Source organism: Lytechinus pictus, chromosome 6, assembly GCF_037042905.1.
Source record: "Lytechinus pictus isolate F3 Inbred chromosome 6, Lp3.0, whole genome shotgun sequence".
NCBI classification, from domain to species: Eukaryota; Metazoa; Echinodermata; class Echinoidea; order Temnopleuroida; family Toxopneustidae; genus Lytechinus; species Lytechinus pictus.
The window spans coordinates 6,551,015-6,573,506 of NC_087250.1; the positions used below are offsets into that span (position 1 = coordinate 6,551,015).

Consider the following 22,492-nt stretch of genomic DNA (forward strand, 5'->3'; position numbering starts at 1 on the left):
TAAGCCTCATCATCTGTGGAACTTTCCTTTTAATTTCTGAAAGCAACATTTCAAACGTTTTCATTACAAGTAATAGGCGTCTATCTTACAAAGAAAATAAGCGGAATGTCATATTGAGTACAATCATTTCAAATAAACGTACAAAGTAAACGTATAACTTACTCACACAGTTCGACCCTTATAATAGACTCAATGATTTCACATACTTTAATTTTTGCTTTGTATATTATTTAATGCCATTATTTTGGTAATTTATTATATGTTATATATTGTTCTTTGTATACCAACAGCCGGAATATGATTTTTGTGCCAATGTAATTTTTATTTTGAGCATGACAATAAATGTTGAATATCTGAATATTTAATGGTGGTAGAATTAGTAGCATCAGTGGCATGAACAGTAATAGCACCAGTAGTAGTAGTTGTAAAGAAATTGCAGTAGAAGTAAGAGTACACACTTAAAAATAGGTAGTCAAAATTTGACTAGTTTGGGTAGTCATTTCAAAATAACCCTGGATGTAGTCAAATTTGACTGCATATGGGGTCAACCTTTCACTGTTTACTTTGCCTTTTGGCTTTTTGACTGCGCCGGAAGTTAAAAATGACTAGGTGTATGAAGTGGAAAAATAACTTGCCTAAAGAGTCATCATCAAAATGACTGCAATGCAAGTTGAACGGCGGAGGGATATATTACTGTGTGCAGTGTTCAATAATCAATAGTTATTTTGCTAATACTTGTAATGTTGTAATAGCAAACAAATTTAATCAGTGTGAAAGAAACAACATTTTAAAACTTTCCATGTGTTTCACTTCATTTGCGTTGTGATATATATTATTTTTATCAAAGAACTATTTTACTTCAGGTCGAATCACTCAATGTATGGTGAGTATGATTTCGAATTTCCCGCCGCGTCTCAAGTAAATGCGAATTTTTTTACTGCAGTCTAGTCTGCATGCGACCGCTTAGTTGGTGTTGATGATGGAGAGGCTCCTAAATAAGTGGGGATTAGGTGGTTTAGTTGCTGTGTTTGAAGGTAAGAAATTTGTCTTGAGTGTCAAACATATTTGTGTCTTTACTATGTAAACTTACATGATTGTAGTATTTCGTTAAGCTTAAGTAATTTCACAAAATAACACGTTGACATTGACATTGCCATTGCAGTGCATGGCATACTGTAACCCAGAGAGCTCCCGCCCGCGCAGCGGGCGCACGTACGTGCATAGCGCCAACTTAATGTGTTCCGCCATCTTGCTTGTTGGTTGCCGATAAAATGCGCATTTTCAGATTTTTTAACGCTCAGTTATTATCCATGACTGAAACATTGACCAATCAAAAACTAAGATTCTACAAGAAATATGAATATTCATATACGAAAGTATAAACATAGATAATTCAGTTTTATGTGAAATTTAAACCCAATACTTCAAAATATGGTTAGTTTTATGTCTCTAAAATGACCCTTAAAACCAGAATTTTATTAGTAAAAAATAAAGGTTTTCCCAAGTTGCCATGGTAACGCAGTCTGAGATATAAAAGCTTAGCAAACACTTCATTTCAGTGATCGAGGATGTATTTGTTTACGGTATACGTCTACATAAATTATAACATTTTTTTCCAGACCATGGATGAACTTTCAAAAAGAGACATTTTAGGCAAGTTTTTACGATTTCCGGCAATTTTCTGACACAGGCACTTTGAAGAGGTAATTTTTACAGAATTAGAAGAAGACATCATGGATTTTCCTAATTATCACGACGGATATGCAACTTACTTGTAAACAAATCAAACAAAGTCTATGATACATTTTCGATAATGCAAAAAGAGACATTCAAGTCTCTGATTGAGAGCCGCAGATTGAACATTCGCACGGCGCAATGGTAGCGTTTTCGCCGAATTCGTCGGGGCGAAAACTCCAAGAGAGCCGTACCACTCACCAGTCCCGAACGCTGCGCTGTATGTTTGATGATTTATCTGGTGCCATTTCGTGCTTATAAATTTGTTTTTTCTACAATGCCACTATCTCATTAAAATTGTTTGTCATGATAACATTGGAAATATTATCGTTTAATGGCCCAAAGGATCGACTGTAATAAAAGATACTTTGAAATATTGTCAGAGAGTGATTAGTTAGGTGATGTTTATGGTCAAAATTTAGTCATGGCTTCGGGTGAACTTACGCGAACGCGGTCACTTGCTCACGGGGCGAGTCGGCCTGGCCCTTTGGTGGAAGGCCGTTAGGCAACGTGCAGTGCAGCTAGAGCAGAGTTGGGGAGTTATAGGTATAAAAATACTTTGAAATAAGTAATCTGCAAATATTTTTGTCTTATCCCTTTGGATTACTTAGATAAGAAATTCAAATTCTCAAAGTTTAAATCAAATTTTAGACAGTGACAACAAAGAGTGGTGCTGTATGGGGGGGGGGGGTGGGGTCTTGCATGCCCCCAATTCACGAACAAGAAAAAAAAGGAAAAGGTAAGAGAATCTTGCGAAATTGTTCAATTGGATTTTTGTAACCAAAAGTGAAAATTATGCTTATGTCGCTTGCTTGCAACTATATATTTTATAAATTTTGCCTGATACGCCATATCGTAGTACCCTCATGCAATTATTTTCACTTGTTACGCCACTGACATGACTGATATAACATCTACTAGTTTATGATAACATTATTTGGTTGCGGGATCAAAGCATCAGCTATATAGCTAAACATTTATACTTTATGCCTGTTCAACTTCTAATACAGGTTTAGGCCTGTATTTATGAGATGTTAAGATCTATGGGTGCCTTTATTATTTTCATTTTCAATTAAAACAATTATTAATTATGTATTAATTTAGTATTAACCTCGATGATACATTTTATTGTATTAAATCGTACAATTTATGTTGTATTGTATTAAGCCCCTTATTAAGCCCTTTTAAAAACATGCTCAGTAGCAGACCCCCCCATATATAAAGACAATAGAAGTGTATATATAGAATTAATTGAACCCCCCCCCCTTATTGAGGACAAAATGAAAAAAAATACTCAAAATAATCGACCGCCCCCCCCCCCCCTTTGACGAGGCAGCTGTCGGTGGCCTGATGTCTTCATTGACTTCTTTTTGCTTGTAAAAATAATATTAAAGGAATAGGGGCTACTCTAAGTGTCCCCTGTGAAAATTGATTTGGATCTGCAAGTGCATGAGGCTGCGCCCCCTCCAACGTCATAGCTACCCCATATCTTTAGGTTCTAGCTCTCATATTTTTCAGCTCCCGTGTTTTTTGGAAGAAAAAAAAACGAGGCGAAAGAAAAGAGTGAAATAAATGAAATACGATTAATCAAAATTTGAGTTGTTTGAAAGAATTATACTTATCAGAGAAACTAAATTAAATTCTACAACCATGAAGAATAACAGCAATCTTGATAAATTCTGTTTTTTTTTTCAAAATCAGAACCAATCAACCTTTTTCTGATTATTCTGTCACTTTCCATATTTTGGAGAAAAAAATAAAAGTGTTCATCGACGCCCTGTACTATACTGCATGATGAAACTGTATCCCCACTCGGCCCTCGTAACCCCCCCCCCCCCCTCTCTCCCTCTCCTCCTCCCCCACCACAATGCCCCTTGCTCATTTCTCTTATCTCACCTTGACCTTAATTAATTAATCTTAACTATTTGGCGGTACAGTCAAACGTGACTGGTCGCCATCATAGTTTCATCCCCAACAAACAAGGAACAAACTAACAATTCTGTTTTTCGACCCAACATCATTCCTTTCAATACGCGTAAGGCTATACGTGGGCATGCACAAACAACGTGGGTTAACAAAAACTGACCCGCGTTTGGACTAAAATTGTGATTAAAATAAAAATGTTATAAATATGAAAAAAATATGTGTATAATGAAGGATATCTGATAAACGGAAAAACATCAATCGCTATTTCATAAAAATGCTGGAAAAGATTTGACAGAGGTTTTTAACAACGGTAATCAAGGGGAATTAGTGTATGGGTGAATGGCGTTCGAGCTTTAACCGAGCGTTAGCCGGAGAGGGCGCGGGCCAAATCTGCCTGAATCTGGCAATATGGCGTCGTCCATTAAGCTGACGTTAGCCAGCGGCGACTGCACGTACGTGGGCGGGAGCCCAGAATCTAAGACTAAGACAAGTAACACTTAACATAACAGACATTAATGCTAAGTCAATCGTATTTCAACACTGATTATTCTGAAGTAAAGCGTTCCTGAATAAAAGAAACTGCTGAGAATTATACTTATTCATATGAAGATGAAATAGAGGGGATGGACTAGGCCTAAACTTCAACTTTCAAGCTTGAAGTTTGGGCCTAGTCCGTCCCCGCTATTTTCATACCCCATGACTACATCGACAATCTCGCTAGCCGGCTAGCACCGGCGATATCAAAGGCCGGATCCCGCTCTGACCATATCCCTACATTGACCTAAATTTGAATAGGCCTAAAATCGACAGTTTGTCGTTACTAAAAAACAGGAGGTCGGAAACAAGTCCACATCTACCCCTGATAATTGTCTAATCACAATAAAACTGAAATAAAATTAAAGGTTTACTTTGGACCTACATGAAGCATTCCGATGAATGTCTAGATCTACGATAAACTATATAGACCCCTAGATATAGTATTTTTTGAGAAACTCAATGATCACACTTATTTGGAAGTCGGGCAAAAGAAATATTGAAATTGAGGTTTACATAGTGCGTAATACCGTATGGGTACTAGTATTCAACCCGGCATAATTCAAAGATTTTGACATATTCCCCAATATATTTAGAAATGGGGAATTTATCTTAATTTCACACCTTTGTTATTTCCAGGGTATTCTGTTGTCGATATTTTCTTTGTCAATCTGTCGACTGTATGCGCGGAGGGTCGAATTATGCGGCGATGGCCTTTTGCACTGAATGGTACTAGTATTCAACCTAGTGAGGATTGATAGCAAATCTCAAAAGGGTTTAGATTGCTAAATTAGATCTAGATCTATGTAAGTCTCTGGCTTTGATTAATTCCCTGTTTGGTCTCATCTCAAATGGTCTAGTCCATAGTCGGATGGGACAAGTGCAGATTGAGAGACAGGGCCATCTTTCATCGCCAGGTTGAATACTAGTACCGACGGGTTGAATACTAGTACCAAAATCCGTCGCCGTATAATTCGATCGCCCGCGCACACAGTCAACTGGTTGAAGAAAAAAATAACGGAAAAAGAATAACCAGCATTTGCTCTTGGAAATAAGACGGGTCTGAAATTCAGGTAAATTCTATATTTCTATATATTTGAGGAAACTCTCCAAACGGGTTGAATACTAGTAGTGCCCCTTACGGTACAGGATGAGCCCCGAACCCCGGCAAACACATTACAATTTGCAAGTGAGATCAAAACATGAAAATGAGCCGCGTAACTTATTTTTATTCCTATGGAATGTCATTAGAATAGTATTGATGTTCCCTCCAAGATTTTCCGCTCCAATGAAGTTCACTCAGAAACCATGATTTCGAACATCAATTCTATAAACAGATAATTAGTCTAGCTATTTCGTTTCAGAAACTTCAAATTTGCAGAGTCCAAAAGAACGACACTTCGCACAGATATCGTAGGGAATTGTGGGACAGAAAAAAATGTTTAATGCATGAGTACATGAATAAAACATTAGCGTTTAATCCAATCATACAAGTGCATTATGCGTATTTTGACGTCATTCTCATGAATAAAACATTGACCCTCCAAAATCATCCTTCAAATTGTCCGCCGGCAGCCATGTTGGCTATGTGCAAAACCTATGGGAAATAAAACACGCGGAAAGAGTTCCCTCTCTAGCTCCCTTTGGGAGCTTACGTATACGTAAGATCGTATCTCTGTGCCTACAACACACAGTACAATGTCCCATGCAATGTCTATGCGCTTGTGTGCTTTACGCATACACACAACCCAGTGTGTAAGCACTGCGCGCATATCATATGCAAATAGGTAGACAGGCCAGTCTATTCTCAAGCAGGGTAGAGTAAGTTACTTACAAAGATAATCAAAGAGTTGCCTAAATTTTAGCAATATCAGTTTTAGGAAGAAAACAAACTGAATAATCATGCCTTTAGAATCTATTATAATGCAATGAAAATGATATTTAGCCACTGTATCTTCTGTTTGACATATTTCCCCATTATGTTGATACCCCTATTCCGAAATTGATGAACCTATATGGTATGATAAGTTTATTGAACTTTATTGAACCCTGTATGTCTAGACTATTCCATTTTCAGTTAGGTATGTGGTGCATCATAAATGACTTGGAAGTACTAACAATTGTTTTTCTCACAAGTAAAATGTATTCTTATAACTGCAGGAATTTATTTTTTCATAAAGATGTTATTTCTTAAGATTTATGTCTATCATTCATCCCATGTAAAGCTCCTACAGGTTGCATAGGGCCAATGTCTTATTACTCTGAAATCATATATCCCCATAAGTAAGAGCTGTGTTCCACACTAAGTATTGATTAGACTCTCAAGTTGCCAATGGGAAGAGTGGTCATTGAAATCCTCTCTGACAGGCCCTCTGTCGCGAATGAGTTAAATCGTAAGCACAGCTTACATCGCAAAATTGGATGTTCAGTTGAATTTTTGGACAGTTGAAAATTAACGCAAAAAATTGCATTTTGAAAATGAATAGAGTTTTGGGTCTGATATGAAGACAAATATTGGATTTTGGACCCTGAAATTGTTTTTTGATGTTAAGCCGGCATGTACAATTTTGTACGCCAATGTTAGAAAAGACGCGCAAGCGTTGTTTTAAATCGTAAGTACAGCTTACATCGCAAAATTGGACGTTCGGTCAGATTTTTGGACAGTTGAAAATTAACGCAAAAAATTGCATTTTGAAAATGAATAGAGTTTTGACAAATAGACAAATATTGGATTTGGGACCCTGAAATTTTTAGAATTGGATGTTTAGAATTGCAAAATTGGACGTTCATTTAAATTTTTGAAAATGAATAGAGTTTTGTGTCTGGTATAAAGACAAATATTGGATTTTGGACCCTGAATTTTTTTTTCGGATGTTTAGCCGGCATGTACAAAAACCCAAATAAAATTCCTCATTGATCTTTTTTGCCTGCCAGGACCAGTAACAAAAGTCTACCAAATTCTGCCTGTTTTTATTTGGTACTACTGATAATAATATACTTCCCTACATGTATCTTTTGCCAGGTGTCATTAACATAATCAAGGCCTAGCTCCTTGGTTGCTGGATATTCATTTTGCAATTAGACATTATAAATAAATTGACCTCTAGATGACCTTCGACCTGTCGGGTCACTTCAAAACCCCAAGCAATGTAATACTAGTCAGTCAAGGATCCCGTTGACCAAATTTGGTGGCCAACTTTTTGTGATAAAACAAATTTCACCTAAGTAATCTGCTTAATATGGCCTTTTATCGTGCATAAAAATCTCACTTTTGATGAAAAAATTTCAGGGATGATTTTTGGGATCATAACATGCACCTTTAACGGTTAACCTATAGATAGTTAACAAAATAATGGTTCATTTTTTAGTAAATCGCAGAATGCCCCTGCCTTTAATTTAACTTCCATGAATTGCCAAAGGAAACCAAAAGTGGTTGTGACAATGAATGATTTCAAGTGCTGTAACTTCTGTCACTATTTATGTGTGCAGGTAAAAAAGTCATGTTTTTGACACTTTTTGACATGTTTTATAATGCTGAACCATCAGAAAATTTGGTACCAGTAACCAAAAAAAAAACGAGAGATCATGGCGTAGATGTATTTTGAATGACTGAATGTTCATATTTTGTTTTTTCATGTCCGTCTTTTCAGAGAATGGTATAGATGATCATGCCTTTAAACATTTGGAGGAGGATAAAGATGCCATAAAGTTGTTGATTCCGAAGTTAGGAGAGAGGATAAAATTTCTTCTGCACTACAGACCATACATAAAACAACTTCAGGTACATGTAGTACATTGACCATATACATGTATACTATATATTGACCATGGGATTTGTGTGTTATAAGTGCCAAAACACTATATATTTTGGGTTTCGTTACTACTTAAAGCATCTGAGAGTTGTTCATGACATTATCCAAGGAAACCAGTTTAGATGCCCTGTACCTTGTTATCAGGATGGATGTATGAGGACATTTCAATATACTTGGTCTTTAAAGAGACATTTTAAAAGTGAACATGCACAACTTGAACATGTTGATGATGATCAGCAAAATGAAGAAGCTTTTCAGGAGCAGGACCCTCAGGCTCAGCAACTTGATTTGGATCTAAATCAAGACATAGCTGATGAAGAAGATGAGGAAAATGAACCAGAAACTGACATTTTCATAAAAAGTGCACAATTTCTTTGCAAGCTTAAATCTACACGACATGTCACTGGTACCACTGTGTCCCTAGTTCAGCAGTCAACCACAGATCTTATTTCTGACATAGTTGGGTGTATAGGCGAGAAAGTGAAGACACTTGTTGCAAATTTAGGTGTTGATGAAGAAAATCCGGAATGGCAAGAATTATCCAACTGTCTGAATAATCTTGAACAGCCATTTTCTGAAGTAAACACAGATTACAAACTGAAGAAATACTTACGAAAATTACAGGGCTTTGTCGAGCCAAAGTCAATTAATTTTATGAATGGAAATCAATTAGCTGTCGAGTATGTACAAAGAACAGATAGAAAAACCGGAGAAGTGCAGCAAACAGAAATCAACAAAGATTTCCAGTATGTACCATTGAAACTACTCCTTCGACAGATACTGATGAGTAAAGGTTTGATGGAAGCTATAATAGAACATCAACAAAATGTTAAGGATGACATTCTTCAGGATTTCCAAGATGGTGAACTGTGCAAAAGCCACCTGAATATCTACGGCCATAAAGTCCTCTTGTTGATATATGGTGATGACGTTGAGGTTTGCAATCCACTTGGATCGAGGAAGCATAAAATCGGTTTAATGTACTTCACGATCAAGAGTCTACCAAGAAAGTACACATCCGCACTCGAGCATATTTACCTTTTGGCTGTTTATAACAATAATGATGCAAAAGCCTATGGAATGGATCAAATCTTACGTCCCATAATCAATGATTTGAAGAGTCTGGAGAGTGATGGGATTGACATTGAAACTGATGTGTTTTCAGGCAACATTCGCTTTGGAGTGGCACAAGTTGTTGGTGATAATCTGGGTGTCCATGGTCTCCTTGGATTTGTGGAATCTTTTTCAGCAAACTTCCCTTGTCGTCATTGCAAAATCTCCAGAGATGAAATTCAGACACAATATATTGCAAGTTCTGTTCTTAGGAATGAACATAACTATATGGAGGATGTTGCTATAAATGACGTATCAGCAACTGGCATCAGACGGAACAGCATTTTCAATGAGCTTCAGACATTTCACGTAACTAGGAACTATGCCCCAGACATCATGCATGATGTTTTGGAAGGGGTGTGCATGTGGGAACTTAAGATTGTGATACGAGAACTTATACGAAGCGGTAAATTTACACTGGAACTTCTGAATGGCAGGATAACCAGCTATGATTATGGATTCACTGACAAGTGCAACAAACCAACCTGCTTCACAGAAAAAGATCTCAGATCTCCAAATGCTGCAGGACAAACAGCTGCACAGATGTGGTGCATAATGAGGCATTTCTGTCTTATGATGGGCGACTGTGTTGAAGAAGATAATCAATACTGGGAGGTCATACTTCTCCTGATTGAGTGCATGGACATCATTTTCTCCCCTGTCAATACTGTAGGAGAAACTCGCTATCTCACGCAACTCATAAGAGATCATCATCAAATGTATGTTGAAGTGTTTGAAGCTCATCTCAAACCCAAGCACCATTTTATGTTGCATTATGCAAAAGCTATCAGAGAGATTGGGCCATTGGGGCAATATTGGGCTATGAGGTTTGAAGCTAAGCATAACGACTCCAAACAGATGGGTCATGTCATTTGCAACTTCAAAAATATACCATTATCATTGGCAGTCAAGCATCAAATGCAGTTGTGCTATACATTGCATACTAGGAAATCATTGGAAGATTCAATGTTAGAAGTTGGACCAGGGGAAGCTACAGTACTCGCTTCATTGGATGATGCAGAAATCATCTCAAATCTGTTAGACAACTATCCATTGTTTGATGATGTTTTCATTGCGAAGTGGATTAAATTCTGTGGCACCATCTACAGAAAAGGTATGATTTTGGTTGTAGGGAAGTGTCCAGATGAGGATCCTAATTTTGGGAAAATACATGAGGTCCTTGTTCTGCCAGAATCAAAAGTTAAGTTCATCGTCCAGCCATGGTCAGTAGTAGGGTATTCTCGCCACTTGCATGCTTATGTTGTCCAGAAACCAAGCATACTTACTAGACTTGCTTCATGTGATGTAGAACAACTGGTAGATTTCCACCCACTTCATGCAACACAGGCTTATATGGAAGGAGACAACTGGTACATCAGCCCAAGATACTCACTTTAATGTGGTAAGAAAATAAAAGGTGAAAATGCCTTTACCAAATATGCATCAGTACAGAATGATCTTTTTGTTCTGTGCTTCTTTAAAATTTATCTGTAAAGTTTATGACCTGTGTAATAAAATAACATTTTGCACACCTTTTAATATACAATTCCAGTTTTAATTTAAGAAAACCGATTTTTTAATAAGTCAATTTAACAACAATGCTCAGTTGCTCACACGTTTAGAGGTTAATGTGACTGATACGATTGAGTTGGGAGTGCAAGCGACCTTTCATTTTTTCACAAGAACATTTTAAATCCCCACCGAATCTTCCTAGCGTGGGTCACACTTGAACGCATTTAACCACTTCAAAGCAAACCCAAGTATCTGAGTAAACAAAAGAACACTTGAACTTAGCTTTCCTGGTCCATGGGGATGTAATGTATGTGGTAGCTCATTATGTGTTTACTCTTCCAGAAAAGAATCGATTATTCAAAATGCCTTCAGCTACATTCTCTGAATCGCACATGAATACAATTAACATGCTGGTACTTATATTTTGTTGTTTTCTTCTTTTATATTGTCTTAGGGAGAAAATGCTGATGCAGAACTATCTGAAAAGGAACTAGAACCAGGGGAAGTGTGTGAATCTGTGGCAGAAAAGTCAACAAATAGATGGATAAGAAAGGAAGCTGTGAAGGTACCTGATAAGACAATAATGTCTGTGAGTATATAACCCTATAAGCCCATTCACATTAGAACCAAGCAACCCTTTGGCCTTTGAACCCTCAACCCTTGAGCGAAGATCTAAAAGAACAGTATGCCAAATTTGGATTTATGTTGTTCAAACTTGGACATGACTTGCTTAAGACTTTGACCTTTATGAAAACACAACTGTTTGCTATTTTCATGTACTTTTTTAACAAATTAGCATAATTTAAAGTAAAACAATAGAAATCGTGTTTTATTTTTTTCCTGAAGGCCTTGAACTGTAGTTAGCACAACATACTTGTACATGTACTGTACTTCCGGTGACCTGACCTAGAATGTCATCCGGGTACTTGTTCTTGTTTGGTGCTCAAAAGTTATTGTTATATGTCATGTTTGTAGCGGAAGGAGTTCTAGTCAAGGATAAGGCATTAAATTGTTTTCAAACTACATTGGACAGTGTTTGTTGTAGTTAACATAGGTTTTACTTAAACATGCTATGCACACAAATCACAAGAAATGAAGTAAATGAAAAGCCTCACAAATCTGTCGAGCCACTTTTTTTAATTTAGATACTTCAGAAGTGCCAAAAAAGCACAATGTTTGGGTTTCTCTCGGATCCGAGAGAAAATATTACACTATAGTCTATGGGGAAATGTAATGCACGTAATGATGCATAACTTGGCAATGCAAAGTTCAAATTGACTGAAATTTTGGAAATAGGGTTTTCTTGGGTGTATCTACTGATACATGTCATTAAAAGTGGGGGTCAAAATCAGGGAATGTCCCTTTAATTTGATACATTTTGATACACTGCTACTGCTAATAGGTAGGCCTATATTTTTACATAGTATTGATATTATCAAAACTGTATCAAATTTCGGCAAGGGAGATAAACAAAGTGAGCAACTTCATGTTTAAGTAATTTTCAAATTTGTCTAGTTTGGCCTTGATTGACCATATTACGGTGTTGCATATATAGTCATGAATTGCTTCTATAATTCCAGAGTGATGTAGCAATGCTTTCATCTGATAGTGACTCAGCCGAGGAAGAAATTAGTGCAGGACCAGCAAAGAAACAAAAAACAGAAATGAGTGGACCAGCAAAGAAACCAAAAACAGAAACGAGTGGACCAGCTAAGAAACCAAAAACAGAAATGAGTGGACCAGCAAAGAAGCCAATTGTGAAGATGTCCAAGACACCATATGAATTTGTGAGTTTACTAAATTAATATATACCACTTACCAGGTTTAGTGAGGACTGCCTTTCAATAAAAAAAAATACTAATCAATAATAAAAACCCAATATTTTGAGCAAAATAGGAGTCATGCTGAATAATAGGCCTACAAAATCAGATTGATGTAAACATTTTGTATTTCGTTATTCATTGCACTATACATAATTACATGTACATATCAACTCGTTAACAAAAACTTTTGATAACAAAAAGTATTTTTGTCAAATCTCAAGAAAATGCCTCACATGGTATAAATTTAAACAGTTCTGACAAGAAGTAAATTCTAATTCCCATGTACTTTAACGAGTAACAAATAATTTTTTTCTGGCCTAACTGAAAAAAAATACTGGTATAATAAAAATAACCGTTCAAATATTTGTTTTTTTCTTTACCAAATTCTAGGACATAAGTGCTATTCTGGAAAAGGCTGCTGGTGGCCAGTCCATTCTCGGTGAACTTGAAGAAGGTGGACCACAGAGTGCCTCTAACAGACGAAGAATGGTGAGAATAGTTGTATCCCACCTCATGGAGAAATATGGAAACAAGTAAGAAAATACTCAAAAATTTACAAACAACTAACAAAATCAATAGACCAGGGTTGGAGCTTAGACCAGTCAAAAGCTATTTTTCACAAAAGTGGTGAAATGCAGGTTTCTGGGGATATATGAGGGATGGATATAAGTTCTCAACCTTCAGGTAGAAGGAGAAAAGATAAATTGATGATTTTCATATCCCTGATATGATTCAACAACTCTTAAAATTGGGGGGGGGGAAGTTTCATTATAAAAATTAACTGAAATATTTGCTTTGTTACAAAACTTTGACTGTTTCAAGTTTCTGAAGATAACTTTTCAATAGAAAATGAAAAGACAGTTACAATCAATATTCATCTCCAAACTTGTTCAGATGCATGAGGGTCATGGTGCAGTGACATCACTGGAAGATGATTGCCCTTGCTGTGCTGCTAAAAAGTATGCAGCATAGTTTAAAGGCAGCAGGGAGCATCTGGAAGATGAATGAGTGCAAAATCTATTTACTAATAAAAGACAAATTTGTTCTTATATTATCTTATAGGTATCTGTAGTAGATCATTATTTTTTTCCTTTCTTCTTGGATCTTTATAATAATAGACCATCTGCTGAACAGAAGGTGGGCATGGCAATATCCATGATTCAACAATTTCCAGCACTGAAAGATGTTGAAGGACCTGGTTATGTAAGTATAAGTTTAATCATGTTAAAAGAACATCATTTGAAGCAGAAAATTGTGTTGTTATCAACAAGTTGTTTTTGTCCCATTGTACCATATGGCTTTCCCCATGAACAATAACTTTGAACAGAAGAGAAAATACCGGACTCATCTAACGCTTATTGGTGGCATTTCGGTTTCTCTCGTGCCATATTCTTTCTGTTGTTCAATAACAACAATATGCGTTGTCAACTATTTTGCACCATCATAAGTGTTTAAATACTGAATTGAACAAAACTTTTACACTTAAATGTTACACTTTTTTAGGTTGTACTGTAAAGTAGGTGCTGTACAGTGCGTCCCAAAAAAAACTATACACTTTTGAAATAGCTGCCAAATAAAAAATGTAGCTCTTTGGGGTAAAAGACTTACATAAATGGAAAGCCAATAAAGTCAACTTTAAAATGACACCAAAAATTGGAAAACTATTCATGCTTGAGCGAGCACTGCCCACTGAAACAAAGGGTATGAAAATTAGGGTGGGCTGGAATTAGCCTTCCAATTTATGTAAGTTTTTGAGAGGCAAATCCTTTCGAACTTGCAAAGTTAAGGGCGATGTGATAAATTAATGATCAACCATGACCAGTTTTGGTTGCTTAAGCAAATTTTATAAATTATTAAATTGAACTTTAATGCATGAGTGAACACAAATTACACTTTTTGGGCAGAATTCCAACTTTATCATGTGGATCTCAGCAATGTGTTCATGGGAGTCTGGAGAATAGGGGGTGAGATAGGACTTAAGTGAGAGAAGTAGGTTGATGGAATAAGGGTCAACAGAACATTCAGCCCCCGCCCCTCCCTCTTTCCCGCCCTCCCCTCCTGTTGAGAGATTGATGGCTATTGTCATGTACGCGTGAAGTCCAGAGCAGAATGTTGATTTAATGATTAATTCTGGATTGGGACATCAACTTTTTCCTATCAATCATTTAATCAACAATTTATCAGTAAATCAACTTATTCAATGTGCAAAGTGATCAATCAAACATTCAGTTTTTTTTCAATAAATTATTTCATTAATCATCATAATCATTAAATTTCTTGGTAATCATTGAAAAATAAAACTGACCATCAGCCACCGGTCACTTGGCAGTTAGGTTTTGAATAGGCTACAATGCAGGAAGTGAGACAGAGAGAGGGGGGGCTGGGAAATGGAGGTGATCAGAGGGGAGGGTACATATGACTTTTAATTTGTAAAAGAAAAAAAAAAGAAGAGGAATGCCCTTTTAACCAAGTCTTAGCATATCTCGCCCTCTTGCTTGTAACGGGTACCATCACATTACTCTGACTCTCACGAACACACTTCTGAGGTTCACAAGATGAATATGCTACAATAAAATTACAATTCCTGTTCACTCATGCATTAAATTTCAATTTAGTAACTCATGAAATTTGCCTAAGAAACCAAAACTTATCTCACTCATTAATTTAGCTTAACAAGTTCCAAAGGACTAACCACTCAAAAAAACTGTAAGGCTAATTCCTGCCCAGTCTAGCTGAGCTTAGTCTCTCAGGAGGAGAGAAGCGGGGGGGGGGGGGTTGAGATTGAGAGAGGGGTTGCTAAATGTTCTGTTGACCTTTATCCCATCAACGTACGTCACCTACCTAAGTCATATTACCCCCCTCTTCTCCTGACTGTCGTGAACACATTATTGAGATCCACATGATAAGACATAATGCTGCACCCAATTCATGATCACTCATGCATTAAATTTCAATTTAATAACGCATTAAATTTTCACAAACAACAAACTGATCACAACTGATCTTTAATTCACCAAATAACCATCAACTTTGCAAGTACCAAACAAAGAAACCTGAAAGAAATTGGAAGGCTAATTCCAGCCCACCCTAATTTTCATACCCTTTGTTTCAGTGGGCAATGCTCGCTCAAGCATGAATAGTTTTCCAACTTGTTGGTGTCATTTGAAAGTTGAATTTATAGGCTTTCCATATCTATAAGTCTTTTCCCCCAAAGTGGTACATTTTTTATTTGGCAGCCATTTCAAAAGTGTATAGTTTTTTTTGGGACGCACTGTATATTCACTCATTGCTGTTACATGTATTTCTTTGTATAAATTTCGCACATAGGAAGCATGGTATACACCAGCAGTAGAGGGTGCACATGCAAAGGGCTTCATCGAAGAAAGGTTGAAAAATGTGAGAAAGAGAATGCCAAAGCAAGGGTGGACATCTTTGGAACCTTCAAGTTCAAGTGAGGAGAACCAGAAAGAACCATCAACCAAGGAAAAAATTGAAGAACTAAAATCTAAAGGTATGTTAATGTGCCTAGTTTAAGTTTTGTTGCATGCTTTGTGAACATTGAATGTTTAATTATTACTGGCTCATCTTCAAGTTCAAGTTGGGTTTGGTAGGCTTACTTGATTACAATCTTCAGAATTATCAGATGATTTATAATGTTCCACATTCCACAGGGACCAGTCTTTGGTCTACCAATTTTCACCTCATGATGCTCAGCAGATTGCTTGTGATCAAGTTAGCTCAATCGGTAGGGCATTGTACTCCAGATCTTAAGGTTGTGTGTTCAAGTCCCAGCGCAGCCATGATTTGTATGTTTGATTGAAATTCCCTTGGCCACGGAACTAATTGCTTATTGTCTCAGCTACCGGTATAATATTCGGGGACTCCGAGAGCTGGTCCCAGTTGCAATATTGTTCTTCTAGATGTAGGCTGAATAGGGTTCTGTGCCCAATAGCAGCTGCATCCCTGGATGATGCTAAATGGAGTGTCTTTTGGGTGAAAGTGATCAATGCCATTTCTCTCAAAGTGTGTTGAGGCTGTGAGTTTACGCTTTAAATTTGTAGAGCGCACTTTAAAATCATCTGCATGTTTTTTTTTTTGTTTTTTTTTTTGTTGCTTGTAACACTTAATCAACTTGCATCAAAGGCATGTTCCAACCTCTTACAAGAAACCTATAACTAGTTTAGATAAATTTTTACAGGAAGCTTAGTCTGATTCCTGCAGTGCATCTGGTCAGGAACTTACATCCCAGGGGGGGGGGGGGTCTGTCCTCATTGAAAGGGGGGGTATCATGCATGACCAAGGACTTGCCAAAAGCATCCTAAACAAGTATTTACAAATGCAAAAATATACACCCTAAATAAGTATGATTATCGGTAATTTGCTACCCTAAGTAAGTAATCCCCAAAGCAAGTAATAACTATTTTCAAACCAAGCAAATAGTGATATATGTTTTGCTTTCCGTGCATGAGGTCGGGCTAATTCAAGTGTTTGCGGGCATGTGCAAAGTGTTTTTGGCTGGGATTTGGGAATATTCCATCATTGTGATAAACTGTAGTGTTAAATGAACATGCAATTAGCCCTAAGTACACAGGTAAGGTGAATTTTTTTTAAAGACACTGAATACGTAACTCATCGGTTTAAAAAAAGTGACCCTTTTTCTTGATTTTTTTGTGATTTTGAGACCCTATTTAAGTTACGCACGTAACGTGCATGATTGTAAAAAACACCCTTTTTACGTGAATTCTTGGTCAAGCATGATACCCCCCCCCTTTCAATGAGGACAGACCCCCCCCCCCCCCCCGGGACTTACATCAGTGCACTAGATCTTAGGATTGATTGCCGTCAAATTTTAGAGCCTTAAACAGGTGTCACCGGCATGGTGGCCTAGTGGTTAGAGTGTCCGCCTCATGATCGGGGGGTTGTGGGTTTGAACCCCAGCCGGGCCATACCAAAGGCTTTAAAAATGGTACCTACTGCTTTCTTGTCAGGCACTCGACATTAGAAGAATGGAGTAGGGAAGTTAAACACATGGCTACCAGTGGACTAACCCCCTGCTGTAGTTTCTCTACTTTCCAGTAGACATGTGGCCTAGGTTTATTGAAATGGAGATAGGCGCCGCTCTATGGGCCGAAAGGCTTGAGAAGGACTTTAACTTTTTGTAAAAGGTAGTTTAGGGTTTGCTGTAGGTAGCCTACTATTGATTTTGTTTTTTATCACCTTGTCTTTTTCAGAAAAAGATATGGAGCCGGAGAACTTGGAAGAAATGAAGCAATGGCTTCAACATAATAATAGCCCTATCCCTAAAGTGGTGGAATTCATGAAGAAGACTGCACTGAAAAGACAAGAAGAAATTCACTCAGAGAAGAAATCTACCGTGCATGACATCGAGTTGCAATGGCCTCGACTCTTTGATGTCCCTAACATGGTATGGGTAACTTTTGTTTTCTTGGTTTATGTCAAAAGTACAGTAAAGCATTAATTCTTGAGGTGTGCTTCTCAAAAACCCAAATAAAATTCCTCATTGATCTTTTTTGCCTGCCAGGACCAGTAACAAAAGTCTACCAAATTCTGCCTGTTTTTATTTGGTACTACTGATAATAATATACTTCCCTACATGTATCTTTTGCCAGGTGTCATTATCATAATCAAGGCCTAGCTCCTTGGTTGCTGGATATTCATTTTGCAATTAGACATTACACATGTGCCCACCCCAAAATTACCATACTGAATCAAGGTTTTACAATCCTTCTTTATGCATTTTAATTTGCATCACAGATAGATGGTGATTTCAGAGCAGTTCATGGGGATGTGTCTGACAGATTAATCATGAAATGGACTCAAGAACTGGCAAAAAAACTACTGCAGTATGGAGAAAAGCAAAGTCCACAAGTGCAAGCCGGTACATATTTTCCCCGGGGGAGGGGCACTCAATATGAAAGTGACGTACGAGTAAGATCACACATCTCGAACATAGGGGTCTTTCGGTGATGCGTTCAAATGAAAAATAGGGGGTCTTTGGGTGACAAATGAAAAATAGGGGGTCTTTGGGTGACAAGTAAAAAAATAGGGTGTCTTTCAGTGACAGTCTAAAATCTGGGTTTTTCGGTGACACACCAAGCTAAAAAATTGGCTCTTTTTTAGTGTGATTAAATGGCATTTTTCTGAAAATCAAAAATTTGGGCAATTTTTGGGTCAGAGAGTGCAAAATTCATGGGTCTTTGGGTGACAGAAAAAAATTGGGTCATCAAATGGAAAAAACGGGGGTCTTTGGGTGACAGCAGTCCAAAAAAGGGGGTCTTTTTGATCGCACATGGTGCGAACTTCAATATTGAGTGCCCCCACCACCACCACCCCCACCCGGGGTATTTTCTGTAATATTTTGCTTTTCAATAATTTTGTATACTGTTGTAAAAAAGATGCGATTCAGTGTTAAAATATTTACCATGGAATTGCTCTATTTTAATTGAAGTTTGTTTTCCTTTCAGATATAGATGATCAAAGTGCACAGGATGCAGGTCTGACAGCACTGCCCTTGATACTGCCTACAGGAAAACTGTCAAACGCAAAGAAATCCAGGGCTACGGTGAAAGAAGCAATGGAGTCCTTCATTGATTTTCAGCCGGTAAGTATGGAGTAAATTTTAGTGCCTATACTAAATGAAATGTTTGGGTATAGAGGTGGGATGCAGATGGGATATATCCAATTGGAGGATGTTTTTGTATATCTTCTTGCACATAAAATGAAAGAAATGCCTCAAGTACTCCATTTGGTTGAAAGTGATATGTAAAGAATGGGACACGTTCATCAAGACAACAACAGTTTGGCTGATGTGATGCTCACACAGTTTGTATTGCATAGATCTGTCTTACTTAATTGTTATCATCGGAGATGCCAGACTTCAGGAAATTTTTTTCAGCATCTCCAGTACAAAACAAGATTAAAAATTCATATTTTCAAGAAATTTTATTAGCGTTTCAGGAAAATGTGACCAAAGTCACTGGCATCTCTGTATCATTTTGATTATGGTTCGATTAACTGCAGAATTTGCATGCTTGTCGCACTACATTTGTAGCACATCCCACATGCAGCCCAAACTTTCCATGTTTGCTAATTGAAGTTCAGCTGACAGGTCCCTAATAGAACTCGACTCTCACTCTACACCTAGATCTGTGATAGATCTTTAGAACTGTGATATAAAGAAAGGTTAAGTTTATATGACAACTTCTATCATGATCATGGTCAAGTTACAGTAGTTACCCTCACTATATAGATTTGACAGACTGACCCATGATGTCAAACGCCAGGCAGTATAGTCAAATATTGTTCCTCGACCAGCAAAGTGTGTGCACACAATGTACATCAGGACCATGCTAAAGCTATATCTATCTACAACCCACTTACCAGTAAGAATTAAGTACGCAGACAGAAAATATCTAGATTTATTTTTTAAATGTAAATTAATCAGTAGATTAATTTTCTCTTTTTACAGATAGGGACAAACCTCCCTCAATACTTGGATGGACTCATGTCAAAGAGGCGGCAACCATTTGTCCTGGCCCTTGGCCCACAGAAAGCGCCAGCACAATATTTTGCTGTGGTTGAGGGCCGTGCCCTTAAGCAAGACAGCCTTCTGAAGGCTGTTGATGTGTGTTTCAAGTTGTTTTATGTACTTGACCTGGAGTATCCATCTGCGTGCTATACTACATGGGAGTTTATTCAAAAAGTTCTGTACCAGGTAAATGCCAAAGACAGGAACACCTCCTCCTGTGTGAGGTCACTAAGGACATATGTCCTTCATACTTAATTTTCAACCATTTAATGGTCAATGTCAGTTCAATGTCTCCTAATTTGGATATGTCTGTATGCCATGTATGAAATTCAATACTAAAATGGATTTTACAAGTTCAGGTATCGAGGTACGTCAATTCCTCAAGGCAGCAGCTCCACGTGCGTACTTAAGCAGCATCTTCAATTGCTTGCGTGTGTACGCATGCACCTTTAGGGTTCCTTTGTGACATCAGATAAATGCGTATCAATTTCACTGCCTATCCTTTTCAAATCTATTTTAGTCATTCGTTTACAGGGGGGTACAAAGGGTATCCAAATTCCAATACCACATTTTGATTTTAAATTTTGCAAGCAACAAAACAAACAAAATTGCAAAGTGGCAAGTATGCCAACATTTTCATTTTGTCTGCTAAATACCTCTGCGTTTTAAATTGTATCTCTGCAAATTAATGCTAGTGGCTTTAGAAGATGGGTTTGTGACAAAAAGCTCAAACTTGTCATTTTTGTGGCAAATTATGGTTTTTCGATCAGTTAAATTTATAGACTAGGTTTAAGCCAAAATGTTTGCACAGATAACATTTAATGTACATAAGTTAATATATAGCAGACACATTAAGCAAGTTTTGACATAATTACCACTGTGTGATATTGTTTTCTTGACATTAATATTCTGGTAGCAGAATTCAAAGACCTTAGCCCTCATTCATTATACTATGCCATTCATTATACTATGCCATAACCAAGGCGCATATCCAAATTGTGATTCGTATTTTGAGTTCCGCGAGTTGATGTTATTTATACCACTGGATGTACTGAACTACATAGGCCCTTCAAACTAGAATTTAATGAAAATGAAAATAACATGCTGAACTGCATACTTATCAATGTTTAGCTTGGGATCATTGTACTAACCTTGGTGTGATTGTGAGATGAGAGGGTGGCCACTCATGTGTATACTTTCAAAAATGACCCCAAGCTAGGATTCACCAAAAGTGGTCAAATTTACCCCAAACAAGGATTTTAATTGACAAAAAACACCCCAAACAAGGGGTAAAATACCATGTGATCACAAGGTGTGATTGCGCCAGTGAAATGACTAGAATCTATGAATAAGTGATGTAATGTGTGGTAATTGAGTTGTATTGCCTTTTTACAATTGAAGTGTTACAAATAGCAAGTTTTACTTTTACTGATGGAATTATAATACACGGCAAGTTTAAATTTAACTGATATTACTGCAAATAGCAAGTTTGAATTTAACTGATACATTATTAGGATTTGATTAATTTCAACTTTGAATTTAACTGATAGAATGACAACTATTAACTGATTAAAAAAAATGATGTAACTGATAGAATTGTAAATTATAGCAAGTTTCAGTTTAAGAATTGGTGTGACCCTTGGTACATTGCTGTTTGCTGACAAAGCATTTTTCAGATGTTGGACTTGCAGCTACTGCTCCCGAGTTGCAATAGAGTTACATAGAATGTGTAGAAGTGTTTCTTTGAAATAGTTACAAATAGAATTTTATAGAGGGAATTTTCCAAAAGGTCCTTCCTGTTCAAAAACCCAATGTAAATACATTAATATGACTTTAAAATGGTACATGTGTAAAACCCATTGAAATGAGCCCGTTACATAGTGTTTATGGATCGATCAGCAATACAGCTTGATTGGTGGCGAACACTATGAGGCGCCGAATGTACCAATATTATATAGAACAATTATTTGTTATATAATCATTATTTATTAAATAATAACTATTATTTATATATAATTTACATTTTATTTGTAAATAACTACTATTATATAAAATATCATTTCTAATTATTTATATATAATTCCAAGTAATACTTCATTATTTGTAAATAATAATAGTTCGACATTCCATTATTTATAAATAATGATTATTTGTTTTTCATTATTTATAAATAATGATTATTTGTTTTTCATTATTTATAAATAATGATTATTTGTTTTTCATTATTTATAAATAATGATTATTTGTTTTTCATTATTTATATATATAATGATTATTTGTTTTTCATTATTTACAAATAATGATTATTTGTTTTTCATTATTTATAAATAATGATTATTTGTTTTTCATTATTTATAAATAATGATTATTTGTTTTTCATTATTTACAAATAATGATTATTTGTTTTTCATTATTTATAAATAATGATTATTTGTTTTTCATTATTTATAAATAATTTGTTGAGTTTTCCATTATTTATAAATAATGAT

General features: G+C 36.5%; 1 protein-coding gene across 2 annotated transcripts; it reads left to right on the plus strand.

The window, feature by feature from the left end:
* Nucleotides 1–941: 941 nt before the first annotated feature.
* Nucleotides 942–21,271, plus strand: LOC129263367 (uncharacterized). 2 transcript variants are annotated; one of them, XM_064100778.1, is made up of 11 exons: nt 942–1,034; nt 7,845–7,975; nt 11,086–11,220; nt 12,212–12,418; nt 12,845–12,987; nt 13,573–13,657; nt 15,782–15,965; nt 17,686–17,879; nt 18,230–18,353; nt 18,940–19,076; nt 19,944–21,271. In XM_064100778.1, the coding sequence occupies exons 1-11, from the start codon at nt 977–979 to the stop codon at nt 20,256–20,258; spliced, it is 1,713 nt and encodes a 570-aa protein (XP_063956848.1). In that variant the 5' UTR covers nt 942–976; the 3' UTR covers nt 20,259–21,271. The 2 variants fall into 2 exon arrangements, 1 of the variants encoding a protein (XP_063956848.1); XR_010293855.1 differs by lacking the exons at nt 942–1,034; nt 7,845–7,975; nt 17,686–17,879; ... (1 more) ...; nt 18,940–19,076; nt 19,944–21,271 and adding an exon at nt 7,985–10,521.
* Nucleotides 21,272–22,492: the final 1,221 nt, after the last annotated feature.